Below are 18,429 nucleotides of genomic sequence, written 5' to 3'. Positions count from 1 at the left end.
TGCATAATTATTTTCGTTCAATTTCGTGCAATGTATGTACATAATAGAGTGTAATGAACTACATGTTTCTTGTGTTCGTTCATTTATTGCCTTGGAGGACTAAGTATGTTGCGACCGGGACATCCTGGTTAGTATCAAAGCGGCAATAACGACGGCCATAATTTTACTGATTGGTTAACATATTCACAGATATTTGAGCCCTTCATCAGCGTCAATTCATTTGTCATTTCATCCTGATCACGAGCAAGTGTTGTCACCGGCGGCTTCTTTTGAAAATGACACGAAGAGCATTGAATTTTTTTTTTCTGAAAGATTTCTGTTAAGAAATCTGACCATTGTGTCGGCGTTCTTCACGTAGTCTTTTAAATTTCGCGTCGACGGCTGCTTTTCAAGGGTTATTGATGAAACGTGGAAAGACGCTTCTTTGGACTTCCGATCATGTCCCAGCAGAGCAATTAGCTATGGAATGTTTCTTAACGAGGTTCGTGGCTGCCCGCACAGCTGCCTCTCGGATCGCTCTCTCACCGATTAATGTTTTCAGGAAGAAAATGTTGCTATAAATATATTATAGATAAAACGTAATTTAAAACCGGCAGGTACATCTCCCGAGATTTCACGTGAGGATTTTTTATGCTTCTGGAATTTATAGAAATATGAGGTCAATGTTACTTTACCCATATTTCTACCCAAAAGCGACTGCGATGATGTTTGCCGGGATTTTGAAGTGCTTTAATTTAGGTTGTGCGTTCCCTATTCGTATAGGTACTGTACCACGGTATTCCCGAATTTTGGCGCTTTTGAAGTAAGTGAAGAAATATGGAATAGAACAATGATATAAGAAGTTGTATGGGTAGAAAATGGGAGCATATAGTCGAGAGATGGGCCTTCTGTTTGATCTCTACATTGAAATAGATTCCTAAACACCCTGACGATGGTATCTAAACAATTTCCTCTATGTCTGTGTGGTCAAGAACATAGAGGGTGGGAGAGGGGAGGTGTGGTGGGTTTGTCGAAACATATTAGCGTCCTATCGGGCATATACAAATGTCTCAGATACGTTAAAAAATCAAGGTAGACCTCTTAAACGTTGTCCGAAAACACAACACGAGTTCTGCTCACTCTATTTTACTTTCTCTGGCAGTTACGGCGGTATGGTCTCTGAGCTTCGTCTGTCGACATAGAAGAGAACTTCGAATTCTCTCTTCCACTTGTCTGAAGCTACGAAAACTCCCGGGCATAACTTTTTGTATGAAGTGTTCAGTAACGTTGATCACATTATCATTCTGCTTACTAACTGACCACTTTTCTGACTTCCACTTCGCTGAGAACATTCTTCCGCGACAGCATCAAGACGCATTATGAGTTACTGTCATTACTCATTACGAGTTACTGTACCAACACAAACACAGTACAGCAGCATTCTTATCCTGCTTAACAAAAGGGAATAGACAGTTTTTCTCTATCTACATGCGTACGTGTTTGCTGATTAAATATGCCGAACAGTATCTACTCAAATGAAGTCTCAGCTCAAAACTTTTATCAGAAGAAGGTAGAATATAGTAGTTGAAAACAATCTGATTCCGGGAGAAGGCCACTGCTAGTGATTTTTTTTTGTATTTCTGCATTAACATTTTGACTAGCAGTCTTGTAGGTATACGGTAAAAGGAAATAAGTAGATGAATGAAACTACGAAAGTTAATCGTAGTCTGATCTGATGTTGAGAGACCTAAGAACATACAAAAAGTTGTCACTGAATGCATATGGCTGCTTACGAATATATCACCTTATATCTGTATCTGTGGCTGTGATTCATGTACTAGTATGGTGCTTTTTTATAGCAGTACTCATTTCTTCTCAAAAAAAGTAATGAGATAGAGTGCAGAAGATGAAGAAAAATGTTCTGGGGACCTCTAGATGTTCTTCTTGATCTCCGCTAGATGTGTTTAGTGAGCCATATTTGACGATGTAAATATCGCATCGGGTCGTACCATACGCTGATTTCATGGTGACTTTAGTAGAACAAAAACCGAAAAAAAAATCCTGGTGCAATCGTGGTGAGCGGGGCCAAACCATTGCCAAGCTCGGATTAACCCGGCACCTCTACTGTCAACAAGTGACCAGATTGATGCAGGCGATCGACCATAAGCGGTCAGAAATGGCCAATAGAAAAGGTGTTTTGTTCCATTCTGGTTAACGCTAGAACACACTCATGTTTAACTACGCGTCAGAAGCTCCGAGAGCTTGGGTGAGTGTTTCTACCGCACCCGCCATGTAGTCCAAGCCTGGCACCAAGCGACTATCACCATTTCAAGCATTTGCAAAATTGTCTTAATGGTACAAAACTGGCTTCAAGAGATGCTTGTGAAAATGAGGTGATGAAGTTTTTTGCCAGTGGGGACGAGGACTTCTTTAACGGCGAAATTATGAAATGGCCATCGAAACGGAGAAAAGCTATCGAACAAAACGGTACATGTTTGATCTGAATCGGTTAGTTCTAACTCTGTTAATTTCATCGCTAAAGTAAAGCGAAAAAAACCCCTAGAACTTTTTCTTTTACTTTTTCTACCATTAGATTTGGAGCTGCATTCACAGCATCATCATTAAGCGTCATAAAAAATGAATATTTCTATGACTTGTTTTTTTTCCTAGAAAATAGCTCATCGATCCAGTCGGGAAATGGGTGCACAAAAAAATGTGCGTGGTCCTACACGGCGGATATGTAAACGGCCGCTTGGTTGTCAAGGTGCTAATCCAATTTTAAAGAAAAGCTCTGTGTTCTTATCCGGATAAGGCGAGAGCTCGAAGGAGTCTTTGCAAGTGTTTTTAGAAGATTTTTCTAAAAATTTGTAAAAAGCCCCTTAAGCTATTGAAACTACTCGATGTGATGTTGTGATGTTCAGTGATGTAAAGATGGTGAAAAAACCACTTCTTTTCTTTTCCTCTTTTTTCCTTTCTGTATCAAGGTGTCGGCGGATTACATGGACTATCCAGGAAGAAGTCGGTTCAATGTTTGCTGGTATGATTCGCTTTCGTTACCCACTTCTTTCGTTGCGAATGGGCACTTGGACTGCATTGATGTTACCATGGTAATCTTCTGGTGCTAAGTTATGAACGTGAATTCCTTATAGTATCTGTCTGTATTTCATCAAAAATGACAATAGCCGATTCGGATAAAGGTTCGGGTTTGTTCAATTTTTTCCTGAGTTTTTTTTTTTTCTAAAATTGAGCTACTAAGATAGATATAATGCATTATTGTGAGCAGGGCATTGTCGTTCCCGGTAAGTTAGTACATTTTTCTGGAACCTTCTCATAACTTTTCTCAAATACATATGATCTTTTTCAATGCGAAGCGGAGTAGTATTATAATCTGAATATCCTGAGACTAACGTGCAAAAATTCGCAGGTACCTTTAAGTGAGTTCCCTTGCCGTCGGAAAACTGCTTGAACGCTTGAATGCTTGCCGACAGTTGTTATTAATAGTACTAAAGAGTATCGAAATGAAGTGTCGTATTTTAGATTGGTGACAAAATGAGTTTTAAGGGACAAAAAGAACAAAGATTGAAGAATGATAAAATTGTTTTGAAAATTTTAATTTTGAAAGTTAAAAATATCATAAAATTATAATTATGAACCAAATATGGGGATAAAATGACCTATTTTGGATGAAATCCACTAAATGCTCATTTATTATGTACACACTAAGTTTTGTACTTCGGGGGATTTTTTCAGTTATAATTTACCTACAACTGTTGTGTTTTCTATTAGTAAATATATGAAATAAGAAATAAATATGTATTCCACAATATAGAATGTTTGATTAGAAGAGAAATTCCTGCTCTCATGTGGGAAAATACGGCAAGCTTCAGGTTTTACCACATGGTTCTTCGGTCGCTAAGTCATTGCTTGTTCATTGGAAGGTGCTCGCACAGAGGAGTACAAAAATCTACATTATCCTCCGACACTATATGTGAAATCATGCTACAACAGTAATTGAATTTGCACCATAATTTTTCTAGAAAACTCATTAAAATTATTTCATTTACATTCCTTCTTCATTAATTTGATAGTAGAGAAGGAACTGCATATTTTATGCCTAAGTGGAAGAGAATAAGAGTGAGGAGTGGAACGATTGTAGATTTATTCGTAAATATTAGAAAGTTCTTGTCCTCCAGTGAACCCTTCCACTTTAGGGGAAAAAAAAACAAGAACTCTTGTTTTTCTATTTCAGCGCAAGCAACATATTCTTCTCTACGAACCGCTGTACTCGGTCTTACTCCTGGTGACCTCAAATGTAGATTGTATTGTAATGGTACCTCATGCAAATTTTGTAATTTATTCAAGGAACCTAGTGTTGTACCAGGGCTTTATTCCACTTGGTTAGTTTATTATATTTTTATTTTATGTTAACTTTATTTCTATTGCTCTGCGAAAACTTTCCATATCGTTAGTTATCAGGATAACTGATCAGATTCTGGCCATGGCTAGGCCGCAAATGGTCCACTTTGAAAATGACGTCATTATTGATCATTTTAAAAAGTGAGTATTGCAACTAAATCCTGACTTCCGCACATCAACAGTCTCTTCTATTCCATATGTTGTTCTAGATGTAATATTGTTGCTGTGTTCAATTTGGAAGAAATTGGAGAGCACGCTCATTGTGGCAAAGGAAATCTTGTGAATGGTTTCAGCTATGATCCGGAACTTTTCATGGAAAATGACAGTAAGCTTTGTCTTTAGCTTGAAGGAGACCGGCATAAATACTGGCCTTTCCGATACAAATAAGAAATTTGACGACTTAAACTACTTCGCTTTACAGTTTTCCATTACAATTTTCCTCTACCCGATTTCGAAGCATGCGTTGCCGATCACATGGTAGACATTGTGACAGTTATGGTACACGAACTGATTAGAGGTAGGTGACTGTTTGTTTCTAAGTTTTTGGGTTGGAAGTTTCTGAAAGCAAACAATACAAAAATCTCTCGTTGAGCAGGAAAGTAAATTATTAGGTTGACAACTTATTTTTTCACACCCGGATATTCTTTACAATTTCATAGTTTCTTTATTACATACGGATGATCATCCGTCGATGTATTCCCCGCAAATATCCGTCAACAGTTGGCCTTTTCCGTACTTGCAGTCAAGTTTTCGAGTTGCAGGCTCTCAGAAATTGAGAAGATCGGTTTTTTACCGGGGGATTGATCGAACTTTTCGAAAAGTATTGAAAGGACAAAACACGCTCAAAGTGTGCTGCTAAATCATGTTTGCTTTTGCTTATCAAGATTTTGCTTCAAAAGCAGTAAAATCTTGTTGTGAAATTGAAGATGGCTCAGGAGAATCGCTGTGGTAAAGGTCGAAGTGTGGCGTGATACAGTCAATTCCGCCCAGCAATTCAGAAAAAAGCGTGAGAAACAGTCTTGGTTCAGCTCACAGTTCTCTCTTACGATACAACTGGTTACGCGACGAAATGCGAGCAAATCCGCCGTCGTCCAATGACCGCAATCCCACTAATGTAACTCAAATAACTAGCAGAGGCCTCCACTCTGTACGTTTACAGATTCGTTGCCGATCGTCATCTTTCTATTGGCCGTAATAAGTTGCATCGTTGAGGAGACGGGATCACAAAAGGCTATTTCACATGACTTTTTCTGGATTGAAAAGGGAAAGTGAGCGTGACGTTCATTCTCGTTCTTGTAAATTACAATCTATCTCTATCTTTTCGTGGAGAGATCCGAGCATCTTCAATTTCGTGATACACTGCCTTTAACTTACCTCCTCTAGAACAGAAAAAAAGAATAAGGTAGAAGGACCACATCGAGCGAAAAAGAGCGAAATTTCGACTGTATTCATGTTTTCTTGTTATCCTAGCGACGTTTTGGTGAAATTTTATTATTGCCCTTATTTACTTTATTATTATTCCGACAACCCCGTCTTTATTAAAGGTCTGAAAATGGTTCGAGTTGTTTGATGCTATACATATCATAAAGAAAACATAAATACTGTTCCCAATGCTGAGGTTTCAAGAAATGGGAGCTACGAAATTATTCCAACCTTCATTCGAAAAAATAATCTCATCACATGCAGGAAATATTGCGGTCCACTGCCACGCTGGTCATGGAAGAACGGGAACCGCGATTGCTGCATGCCTTATGCGAACACAGGGACTAACTCCTCGTGAAGCGGTGGAGTTGGTTCGAAGTAAGCGGTATGCTACTTTTATTCATAAGTCCGCATTCAAATTTACAGATGAAAGGAAGTGTTTCAGCCCAAGCTCAGTGCAGAGCGGTGAACAAGTCCGTGCCCTTCACTCACTTCATAACTTTTTGAGAAACAGTGTTACTATTTTGCCAGCACATCCATTTCCATCGATGCTCCTATACATAGAATATACAAGTCGTGTTTTGCCGAAGTTGGATATGAGAAAATTTGGAAATGTGCCGAAGGTAGGATATTATATTTCAAAGGCATCACCCCAAGAATCTGAGGTGGTGCAGATTTCAGGTGGAGTATTCGTATACGGGATGGGAGACTATGGAGAGGGGGGTGATTCCGTCCATTTCTTCCTAATTGATGTAAAAAACGACCCGGAAGATGCGGCACCGTACAAGGCTGGCGCGCTCCAGTCGAACTCCTTGTAGAAAATAGTGCGCCAGAACACCTGAAGCCGTATCTTCCGGGCCATTTTTACGGCAGTTAGGAAGAAATGGACGGAATCTTCCCCCTCTCCGTAGTCTCCCATCCCGTATACGAATACTCCACCTGAAATCCGTAACACCTCAGATTCGTGGAGTGATGCCTTTAATTATATGTGCCAGGAGTAAAATATAATACTTGAATTAGGGGAGAAACCTCAAATTTCAAGTATCAATGTGACAAACTTTCAGCTATGAAAGAATTTTTCCGAATATACTCTGTCGTTCCCTAATCAGTTCATTATTCGCAACCAGAACTGTTGATCAACATGTGGAATTTGAGAAAAAAGAACAATTTAGCCCCTCTTCGTGGGTGTCATCGCTCTATTGCACAAATGTTTCACATCTGTAACTTTTAAACTGGAAGTGACGCCTAATCAGTTCCACTGTTTCCGTTTCAAATGTAACGAGCCAACTTCTTTTAGGTGAGTTCCAGTTCTGAATATTTCTTCCGTTTTCAGAAAAAAAAATCAGACATGACTGATGATAAGGATTTTAGCGTAAAAAAACAGAGAAAAAAAATTAAATCTTCTTGCGCCCACATAGTTTGACCAAGGATTTGCTGAAGCTAATATACTTTTTAAAATATGAATAGTAATGATATGTAGAACAATAATATATAGACAGAGAATAATATACAGAACAGATATGCATATAGAGATTAATATACAGAAAATAAGGAAGATAATCAAATGAAAAATATGTATGTAGGCGCACGTATGGGCACAAACTTCCATATGCGGGCTTTTCGTGATTGCGCCTTGCGATTATATCTCTCCAACCAAACTTTTGAGGAGGCGTGGAACTATTTGAAATAGATATGCGCAGTTAGTATCGTCAATAAAAGGATCCAGGATAAAGTCTCTGGCGTATCAATCCACTTGAGACGCGCACTTTACTGCAACTCGTGATCGTTGGGGTTTTGGGACGCGTGTTATGCTATACAATGACTCGTGGGACCCAGCCAAGGATCGAGTCAGTGTTTTTATGCTCCCAGAGAAATACAGTACCAGTTAATCGACCCCGGAGGGATGAAAGGTTTAGTTGGGATTAGGGTGGTCTCGAATCATCGACCGTGTGCTACAGCGGACCTCCAACGATTGCTCCATAGAAATATGCATCATGTGCGTATGGTTGCTTTATCACACCATGATTCCGACTGAGCACACTTCTTATTATTGCCGTATCGAAGAATTCTCAGGCGACGAAATTACAAGAATTTCAGAATAACAGAAGAGACGTTGAGCCTCATGAATGTTGATGTGACGATTCGAGGTCAGTCTTGGTATGCTGATCGAGTACGTCGAGGGATGAATATTCTGAATCTCGAAAATTTCTTAGAGGTATGTATCCGAGCAGAACATACAAATGTCAGTCATGTCCGAATTCAGTCCAGAGCTCACGTCAGAGCGTAAGACATCTGCTTACGTTTTTAATAAGAATTTAAAGGTCCGCTAAAAGTATTTTGTTAGGCGCAAACTGAAAGTAAGTACCAAAATTGGAAGAAAGAGTGAATAAAATCCACGTTTCAAGGGACCCATATAATCGCTTTTGGTTCGCTTTGAAGTGATTTTTGTACTTGATAACGCGATACGTAGCTTCGACACTTAACGGGTAGGATAATTCTCGTGGAAGAAGTCCATATACTTAATGCAGTATTCGTTAGTCCGATAAGTGTGATATGATGACAAGAAGAAAATCTACTTAAGGATAGACAATAAGAATATTGACATTATTTTTGACCACAGGCTATAGCATTTTTCAGTGAAATATACAAATTATAAAAATTTAGAAAGCATTCTAGGACGATTGCGATATCGTTGAAGTGGTCTCATTTATAGACTACTTTTTTGTCTCTTCTTTTTTTCAACTGACAACGGCAGAGGAACTGACGTCGTTCTTAACGAAACCGTCCAGAACGGTAACGGTGAGGATAATTTTCGAATTTTTACTAATTTTGTCATTCTTGACCTTAGCACTACTGAATGCTTAACATTATTTTGAGCACGTGATATAACACCTTCCAATGAGTTTCGGATGTGCAGTTATAAAACTTTGATTTTGAAAATAATTACTATATTACCAATTATTAAAAAACTCACTCGAATGTGCGAACAAATGTGCAAATAACTTTCGATTAGATCAACGTTTTAGTTTTTGAAGAAAAGAAGATTAGCTAGATTGAAGCTGAATTAAACCTCTTTGAGTAAAAGTTTAACTAAGCTGGCTCCTCTTTAAACGATCCAGAGAATGATTCCGAACTGTATACTGTCCTAAAGTGGCTTCAACATCGCCAATTTTGTAATATGCTGCCTTTAAGAGAATCTCTACAGTTCTCTGTCCAAATCTTGGAATTCACAGCCAATTTTGGCTCTGTATTCGTATTTGTGAGCATTTCAGACCTCAATAAACGATTATTTGGCTTTCTGCTGTCCGAATTTTTTTTAAAGAAAGTTCACTCGAATATTCGAATAGACATGGAAATAACTTTTAATCAGATCAAAGCTTCACTGTTTCGTTATCAACGGTTACAGCGGAGCATTTGCTTTCTTTTATTTAAATATACTTAATGGAATAATCCCAGTATTTACAGCTACGCGAAGCTCAACACTGGGAGGCTTTTACATTTTCTTTGCTTCAAACTAAAATTAACTTGAAAAAAAACTAGCATGCCTTGTAGAGATACTTCCACTCCCTCTATTTTCTATTAAAATATGACACCGTAGAACTGGATTAAAACAACAAATCTACAATATCCTAACAAACTGAAGTTATATAAAAAGTGAAAATTCAAAAAATGCTCTCCCTTGATCTTTTGGTTATTGGTAACCATATACCCAACAAATCAGAGCGGTTAGTTACGATTTGCCGTCATCCTTATGTGGAATTTCATTAGGAAGATTTCAGAATTGGTCTTGGAGCTTGTGCCTAATGTTGTCGGCGTTTTCTTCCCTTCCTCAACAGTTACATCCTCAACTATCGAAACTGATCGCGAAATGGTTTGGTCGATGTAAAGGTGATACGTGGATGACCGTATATTCTTGGTTAAAACATAGAAGGAGTGACCAGAAAGAATATGGTGAAAACTGTAACTCATGATGTGTTATTCTCACTTGTACGAGGTATTTCACTTGCACGTTTTTCAAATAAACAATCCGAGCCATGTTTTCATCTTCTTTTCATTAAGAAGCAGTCAGTGTTTAACGCCTTGTTCTCCACATCAACTGTAATAATGCTATCGAAATCCAACAAATCAATGTCCAGAAAACGTGATTCTAGTCATAAATTTAACGCGAAGAACTGCTTCACTTCAACATCAATCTTTGGTGATCCTACTATCACTCCACTTCCAACATTAACTGCAGGTTAAGTATAGAGAAAACAGGAAAAACCTCGCCTCTCTCAACATATTTTGTTCGTAGTTCGCTACTATTTCGCTCACTTTGGAAACGAAAATACACTCATCAAAATTAGAAGACATCAATTCAATCTCACCAGAAAAACCCTATCTATTTTTCACAGTTACCATAGCATTTAGACTGGTTGATGTTTCTGCCCAGCAACACAAAGTGGAAAATTCTTAACCAGAGTTGAACGTTTCTTGCTCATTCTAGTACAAGAGGTCGCAAAGAATCAGCTCAACAACTACTGCTTATAATTCCCGAAACATCACGCACAGTATGAAGTTGTTTTCGGCGAGCAGAGTATAAGCGTTTCATTTTACCACCTAAATGAAGAAGGTGGCGGCAATTTCAGAAGGAGATTATGGAAGATATCGGCCAGCTCTGGAGATGGGTTTTCAATGAGGCCTCGTTAGCTCAGTTGGTAGAGCGTTAGACTTTTAATCTAACGGTAAGGGCTTCGAGTCCCCTACGGGGTTGAGAATTTTGGTTCTTGCCAGAAAACAGTGACCTGTCAGAATATGACGTGGTGGAGGGACGTAATCTTTTCGGTGAATCTGCTGATGGTTTCCTGCCGAGGCCTCGTTAGCTCAGTTGGTAGAGCGTTAGACTTTTAATCTAACGGTCAGGGGTTCGAGTCCCCTACGGGGCTGAGCATTTTGGTTCTTGCCAGAAAACAGTGACCTGTCAGAATATGACGTGGTGGAGGGACGTAATCTTTTCGGTGACTCTGGGGATGGTTTCCTGCCGAGGCCTCGTTAGCTCAGTTGGTAGAGCGTTAGACTTTTAATCTAACGGTCAGGGGTTCGAGTCCCCTACGGGGCTGAGCATTTTGGTTCTTGCCAGAAAATAGTGACCTGTCAGAATATGACGTGGTGGAGGGACGTAATCTTTACGGTGACTCTGGGGATGGTTACCTTCCGAGGCCTCGTTAGCTCAGTTGGTAGAGCGTTAGACTTTTAATCTAACGGTCAGGGGTTCGAGTCCCCTACGGGGCTGAGCATTTTGGTTCTTGCCAGAAAACAGTGACCTGTCAGAATATGACGTGGTGGAGGGACGTAATCTTTTCGGTGACTCTGGGGATGGTTTCCTGCCGAGGCCTCGTTAGCTCAGTTGGTAGAGCGTTAGACTTTTAATCTAACGGTCAGGGGTTCGAGTCCCCCTACGGGGCTGAGCATTTTGGTTCTTGCCAGAAAACAGTGACCTGTCAGAATATGACGTGGTGGAGGGACGTAATCTTTTCGGTGACTCTGGGGATGGTTTCCTGCCGAGGCCTCGTTAGCTCAGTTGGTAGAGCGTTAGACTTTTAATCTAACGGTCAGGGGTTCGAGTCCCCTACGGGGCTGAGCATTTTGGTTCTTGCCAGAAAACAGTGACCTGTCAGAATATGACGTGGTGGAGGGACGTAATCTTTTCGGTGACTCTGGGGATGGTTTCCTGCCGAGGCCTCGTTAGCTCAGTTGGTAGAGCGTTAGACTTTTAATCTAACGGTCAGGGGTTCGAGTTCCCCTACGGGGCTGAGCATTTTGGTTCTTGCCAGAAAATAGTGACCTGTCAGAATATGACGTGGTGGAGGGACGTAATCTTTACGGTGACTCTGGGGATGGTATCCTGCCGAGGCCTCGTTAGCTCAGTTGGTAGAGCGTTAGACTTTTAATCTAACGGTCAGGGGTTCGAGTCCCCTACGGGGCTGAGCATTTTGGTTCTTGCCAGAAAATAGTGACCTGTCAGAATATGACGTGGTGGAGGGACGTAATCTTTTCGGTGACTCTGGGGATGTTTTCCTGCCGAGGCCTCGTTAGCTCAGTTGGTAGAGCGTTAGACTTTTAATCTAACGGTCAGGGGTTCGAGTCCCCTACGGGGCTGAGCATTTTGGTTTCTTGCCGAAAATAGTGACCCGTCAGAATATGACGTGGTGGAGGGACGTAATCTTTTCGGTGACTCTGGGGATGTTTTCCTGCCGAGGCCTCGTTAGCTCAGTTGGTAGAGCGTTAGACTTTTAATCTAACGGTCAGGGGTTCGAGTCCCCTACGGGGCTGAGCATTTTGGTTCTTGCCAGAAAATAGTGTGACCTGTCAGAATATGACGTGGTGGAGGGACGTAATCTTTTCGGTGACTCTGGGGATGTTTTCCTGCCGAGGCCTCGTTAGCTCAGTTGGTAGAGCGTTAGACTTTTAATCTAACGGTCAGGGGTTCGAGTCCCCTACGGGGCTGAGCATTTTGGTTCTTGCCAGAAAATAGTGACCTGTCAGAATATGACGTGGTGGAGGGACGTAATCTTTTCGGTGACTCTGGGGATGTTTTCCTGCCGAGGCCTCGTTAGCTCAGTTGGTAGAGCGTTAGACTTTTAATCTAACGGTCAGGGGTTCGAGTCCCCTACGGGGCTGAGCATTTTGGTTCTTGCCAGAAAACAGTGACCTGTCAGAATATGACGTGGTGGAGGGACGTAATCTTTTCGGTGACTCTGGGGATGGTTTCCTGCCGAGGCCTCGTTAGCTCAGTTGGTAGAGCGTTAGACTTTTAATCTAACGGTCAGGGGTTCGAGTCCCCTACGGGGCTGAGCATTTTGGTTCTTGCCAGAAAATAGGACCTGTCAGAATATGACGTGGTGGAGGGACGTAATCTTTTCGGTGACTCTGGGGATGTTTTCCTGCCGAGGCCTCGTTAGCTCAGTTGGTAGAGCGTTAGACTTTTAATCTAACGGTCAGGGGTTCGAGTCCCCTACGGGGCTGAGCATTTTGGTTCTTGCCAGAAAATAGTGACCTGTCAGAATATGACGTGGTGGAGGGACGTAATCTTTTCGGTGACTCTGGGGATGTTTTCCTGCCGAGGCCTCGTTAGCTCAGTTGGTAGAGCGTTAGACTTTTAATCTAACGGTCAGGGGTTCGATGTCCCCTACGGGGCTGAGCATTTTGGTTCTTGCCAGAAAACAGTGACCTGTCAGAATATGACGTGGTGGAGGGACGTAATCTTTTCGGTGACTCTGGGGATGTTTTCCTGCCGAGGCCTCGTTAGCTCAGTTGGTAGAGCGTTAGACTTTTAATCTAACGGTCAGGGGTTCGAGTCATTACGGGGCTGAGCATTTTGGTTCTTGCCAGAAAACAGTGACCTGTCAGAATATGACGTGGTGGAGGGACGTAATCTTTTCGGTGACTCTGGGGATGTTTTCCTGCCGAGGCCTCGTTAGCTCAGTTGGTAGAGCGTTAGACTTTTAATCTAACGGTCAGGGGTTCGAGTCCCCTACGGGGCTGAGCATTTTGGTTCTTGCCAGAAAATAGCGACCCGTCAGAATATGACGTGGTGGAGGGACGTAATCTTTTCGGTGACTCTGGGGATGGTTTCCTGCCGAGGCCTCGTTAGCTCAGTTGGTAGAGCGTTAGACTTTTAATCTAACGGTCAGGGGTTCGAGTCCCCTACGGGGCTGAGCATTTTGGTTCTTGCCAGAAAATAGCGACCTGTCAGAATATGACGTGGTGGAGGGACGTAATCTTTTCGGTGACTCTGGGGATGTTTTCCTGCCGAGGCCTCGTTAGCTCAGTTGGTAGAGCGTTAGACTTTTAATCTAACGGTCAGGGGTTCGAGTCCCCCTACGGGGCTGAGCATTTTGGTTCTTGCCAGAAAATAGCGACCTGTCAGAATATGACGTGGTGGAGGGACGCAATCTTTTCGGTGACTCTGGGGATGTTTTCCTGCCGAGGCCTCGTTAGCTCAGTTGGTAGAGCGTTAGACTTTTAATCTAACGGTCAGGGGGTTCGAGTCCCCTACGGGGCTGAGCATTTTGGTTCTTGCCAGAAAATAGTGACCTGTCAGAATATGACGTGGTGGAGGGACGTAATCTTTTCGGTGATCTGGTGACTCTGGGGATGGTTTCCTGCCGAGGCCTCGTTAGCTCAGTTGGTAGAGCGTTAGACTTTTAATCTAACGGTCAGGGGTTCGAGTCCCCTACGGGGCTGAGCATTTTGGTTCTTGCCAGAAAACAGTGTGACCTGTCAGAATATGACGGGTGGTGGAGGGACGTAATCTTTTCGGTGACTCTGGGGATGGTTTCCTGCCGAGGCCTCGTTAGCTCAGTTGGTAGAGCGTTAGACTTTTAATCTAACGGTCAGGGGTTCGAGTCCCCTACGGGGCTGAGCATTTTGGTTCTTGCCAGAAAATAGTGACCTGTCAGAATATGACGTGGTGGAGGGACGTAATCTTTTCGGTGACTCTGGGGATGTTTTCCTGCCGAGGCCTCGTTAGCTCAGTTGGTAGAGCGTTAGACTTTTAATCTAACGGTCAGGGGTTCGAGTCCCCTACGGGGCTGAGCATTTTGGTTCTTGCCAGAAAACAGTGACCTGTCAGAATATGACGTGGTGGAGGGACGCAATCTTTTCGGTGACTCTGGGGATGGTTTCCTGCCGAGGCCTCGTTAGCTCAGTTGGTAGAGCGTTAGACTTTTAATCTAACGGTCAGGGGTTCGAGTCCCCTACGGGGCTGAGCATTTTGTTTCGTGACGAAATAGTCGTCAGAATACGACGTGGTGGAGGGACATAATCTTTTCGGTGACTCTGGGGATGTTTTCATGCCGAGGCCTCGTTAGCTCAGTTGGTAGAGCGTTAGACTTTTAATCTAACGGTCAGGGGTTCGAGTCCCCTACGGGGCTGAGCATTTTGGTTCTTGCCAGAAAATAGTGACCTGTCAGAATATGACGTGGTGGAGGACGCAATCTTTTCGGTGACTCTGGGGTTGTTTCCTGCCGAGGCCTCGTTAGCTCAGTTGGTAGAGCGTTAGACTTTTAATCTAACGGTCAGGGGTTCGAGTTCCCCTACGGGGCTGAGCATTTTGGTTCTTGCCAGAAAACAGTGACCTGTCAGAATATGACGTGGTGGAGGGACGTAATCTTTTCGGTGACTCTGGGGATGGTTTCCTGCCGAGGCCTCGTTAGCTCAGTTGGTAGAGCGTTAGACTTTTAATCTAACGGTCAGGGGTTCGAGTCCCCTACGGGGCTGAGCATTTTGGTTCTTGCCAGAAAACAGTGACCTGTCAGAGTATGACGTGGGGGTACGACATAATCTTTTCGGTGACTCTGGAAATGATTTCCTGCCGAGGCCTCGTTAGCTCAGTTGGTAGAGCGTTAGACTTTTAATCTAACGGTCAGGGGTTCGAGTCCCCTACGGGGCTGAGCATTTTGGTTCTTGCCAGAAAATAGTGACCTGTCGGAATATGACGTGGTGGAGGGACGTAATCTTTACGGTGACTCTGGGGATGGCTTCCTGCCGAGGCCTCGTTAGCTCAGTTGGTAGAGCGCTAGACTTTTAATCTAACGGTCAGGGGTTCGAGTCCCCTTACGGGGCTGAGCATTTTGGTTCTTGCCAGAAAATAGCGACCCGTCAGAATATGACGTGGTGGAGGGACGTAATCTTTTCGGTGACTCTGGGGATGGTTTCCTGCCGAGGCCTCGTTAGCTCAGTTGGTAGAGCGTTAGACTTTTAATCTAACGGTCAGGGGTTCGAGTCCCCTACGGGGCTGAGCATTTTGGTTCTTGCCAGAAAACAGTGACCTGTCAGAATATGACGTGGTGGAGGGACGCAATCTTTTCGGTGACTCTGGGGATGTTTTCCTGCCGAGGCCTCGTTAGCTCAGTTGGTAGAGCGTTAGACTTTTAATCTAACGGTCAGGGGTTCGAGTCCCCTACGGGGCTGAGCATTTTGGTTCTTGCCAGAGAAATAGTGACTCGTCAGAATGTGACGGGTGGTGGGGACGTAATCTTTTCGGTGACTCTGGTGATGGTTTCTGCCGAGGCCTCGTTAGCTCAGTTGGTAGAGCGTTAGACTTTTAATCTAACGGTCAGGGGTTCGAGTCCCCTACGGGGCTGAGCATTTTGGTTCTTGCCAGAAAACAGTGACCTGTCAGAATACGACGAGGTGGAGGGACATAATCTTTTCGGTGACTCTGGGGATGTTTTCATGCCGAGGCCTCGTTAGCTCAGTTGGTAGAGCGTTAGACTTTTAATCTAACGGTCAGGGGTTCGAGTCCCCTACGGGGCTGAGCATTTTGTTTCGTGACGAAACAGTTGTCAGAATATGACGGGGGATGCGACATAATCTTTTCGGTGACTCTGGAGATGACTTCCTGCCGAGGCCTCGTTAGCTCAGTTGGTAGAGCGTTAGACTTTTAATCTAACGGTCAGGGGTTCGAGTCCCCTACGGGGCTGAGCATTTTGGTTCTTGCCAGAAAATAGCGACCCGTCAGAATATGACGTGGTGGTGTGACTCAATCTTTTCGGTGACTCTGGGGATGATTTCCTGCCGAGGCCTCGTTAGCTCAGTTGGTAGAGCGTTAGACTTTTAATCTAACGGTCAGGGGTTCGAGTCCCCTACGGGGCTGAGTATTTTGTCTCGTGACGAAGCAGTTGTCAGAATATGACGTGGTGGTGTGACTCAATCTTTTCGGTGACTCTGGGGATGATTTCCTGCCGAGGCCTCGTTAGCTCAGTTGGTAGAGCGTTAGACTTTTAATCTAACGGTCAGGGGTTCGAGTCCCCTACGGGGCTGAGCATTTTGGTTCTTGCCAGAAAATAGCGACCCGTCAGAATATGACGTGGTGGTGTGACTCAATCTTTTCGGTGACTCTGGGGATGATTTCCTGCCGAGGCCTCGTTAGCTCAGTTGGTAGAGCGTTAGACTTTTAATCTAACGGTCAGGGGTTCGAGTCCCCTACGGGGCTGAGCATTTTGGTTCTTGCCAGAGAACAGTGACCCGTCAGAATATGACGGGGTGGAGGGACGCAATCTTTTCGGTGACTCTGGGGATGTTTTCCTGCCGAGGCCTCGTTAGCTCAGTTGGTAGAGCGTTAGACTTTTAATCTAACGGTCAGGGGTTCGAGTTCCCCTACGGGGCTGAGCATTTTGGTTCTTGCCAGAAAATAGTGACCCGTCAGAATATGACGGGGTGGTGGGACACAATCTTTTCGGTGACTCTGGGGATGACTTCCTGCCGAGGCCTCGTTAGCTCAGTTGGTAGAGCGTTAGACTTTTAATCTAACGGTCAGGGGTTCGAGTTCCCCTACGGGGCTGAGCATTTTGGTTCTTGCCAGAAAATAGCGACCCGTCAGAATGTGACGGGGTGGTGTGACTCAATCTTTTCGGTGACTCTGGGGATGATTTCCTGCCGAGGCCTCGTTAGCTCAGTTGGTAGAGCGTTAGACTTTTAATCTAACGGTCAGGAGTTCGAGTCCCCTACGGGGCTGAGTATTTTGTTTCGTGACGACCGCAGAATGTGACGTGGAGTGACAACTTAGGTGGTGTTGGTGGGGTTTTTTTCGTCAGAATATGACGGGGGGATGCGACATAATCTTTTCGGTGACCCTGGAGATGACTTCCTGCCGAGGCCTCGTTAGCTCAGTTGGTAGAGCGTTAGACTTTTAATCTAACGGTCAGGGGTTCGGGTCCCCTACGGGGCTGAGCATTTTGGTTCTTGCCAGAAAATTGCGACCCGTCAGAATATGACGGGGGGATGCGACATAATCTTTTCGGTGACTCTGGAGATGACTTCCTGCCGAGGCCTCGTTAGCTCAGTTGGTAGAGCGTTAGACTTTTAATCTAACGGTCAGGGGTTCGAGTCCCCTACGGGGCTGAGCATTTTGGTTCTTGCCAGAATGACGAAGTCAGGGTCAGAATGTGACGGGGTGGTGGGACGACAATCTTTTCGGTGACTCTGGAGACTGACGTTCCCCGAGGCCTCGTTAGCTCAGTTGGTAGAGCGTTAGACTTTTAATCTAACGGTCAGGGGTTCGAGTCCCCTACGGGGCTGAGCATTTTGGTTCTTGCCAGAAAATAGCGACCCGTCAGAATATGACGGGGGATGCGACATAATCTTCTCGGTGACTCTGGGGATGATTTCCTGCCGAGGCCTCGTTAGCTCAGTTGGTAGAGCGTTAGACTTTTAATCTAACGGTCAGGGGTTCGAGTCCCCTACGGGGCTGAGCATTTTGTTTCGTGACGAAACAGTTCTGGGTGGTTTTGGTTTTGGAAAAGCCGTCAGAATGTGACGGGGTGGTGTGACACAATCTTTTCGGTGACTCTGGAGATGACTTCCTGCCGAGGCCTCGTTAGCTCAGTTGGTAGAGCGTTAGACTTTTAATCTAACGGTCAGGGGTTCGAGTCCCCTACGGGGCTGAGCATTTTGTTTCGTGACGAAACAGTTGTCAGAATATGACGGGGTGGTGTGACACAATCTTTTCGGTGACTCTGGAGATGACTTCCTGCCGAGGCCTCGTTAGCTCAGTTGGTAGAGCGTTAGACTTTTAATCTAACGGTCAGGGGTTCGAGTCCCCTACGGGGCTGAGCATTTTGGTTCTTG

General features: G+C 43.9%; 1 protein-coding gene across 2 annotated transcripts; it reads left to right on the top strand.

Annotated features, from left to right (window-relative positions):
* Positions 1-53: 53 nt before the first annotated feature.
* RB195_000413 (uncharacterized protein) lies at positions 54-10,059 on the top strand (the record flags this gene model as incomplete). Of its 2 annotated transcripts, XM_064196745.1 has the most annotated exons (13): positions 54-127; positions 394-481; positions 2,964-3,086; positions 3,236-3,278; positions 4,229-4,376; positions 4,456-4,536; positions 4,605-4,720; positions 4,817-4,912; positions 6,082-6,202; positions 6,263-6,440; positions 6,990-7,114; positions 7,915-8,032; positions 9,877-10,059. In XM_064196745.1, the coding sequence occupies 13 exons, from the start codon at positions 54-56 to the stop codon at positions 10,057-10,059; spliced, it is 1,494 nt and encodes a 497-aa protein (XP_064052626.1). The 2 variants fall into 2 exon arrangements, with proteins under 2 accessions (XP_064052626.1, XP_064052627.1); XM_064196746.1 differs by lacking the exons at positions 54-127; positions 394-481; positions 2,964-3,086; ... (1 more) ...; positions 4,229-4,376; positions 9,877-10,059 and adding exons at positions 8,494-8,616; positions 9,597-9,788 and having other exon boundaries at positions 4,478-4,536.
* Between the last annotated feature and the right edge of the window lie 8,370 nt (positions 10,060-18,429).

The sequence above is a fragment of the Necator americanus genome, chromosome IV, assembly GCF_031761385.1.
Source record: "Necator americanus strain Aroian chromosome IV, whole genome shotgun sequence".
Lineage (NCBI taxonomy): Eukaryota > Metazoa > Nematoda > Chromadorea > Rhabditida > Ancylostomatidae > Necator > Necator americanus.
The sequence above is the reverse complement of the archived record's forward strand: the minus strand, read 5'-3'. Positions and strand labels throughout refer to the sequence as shown.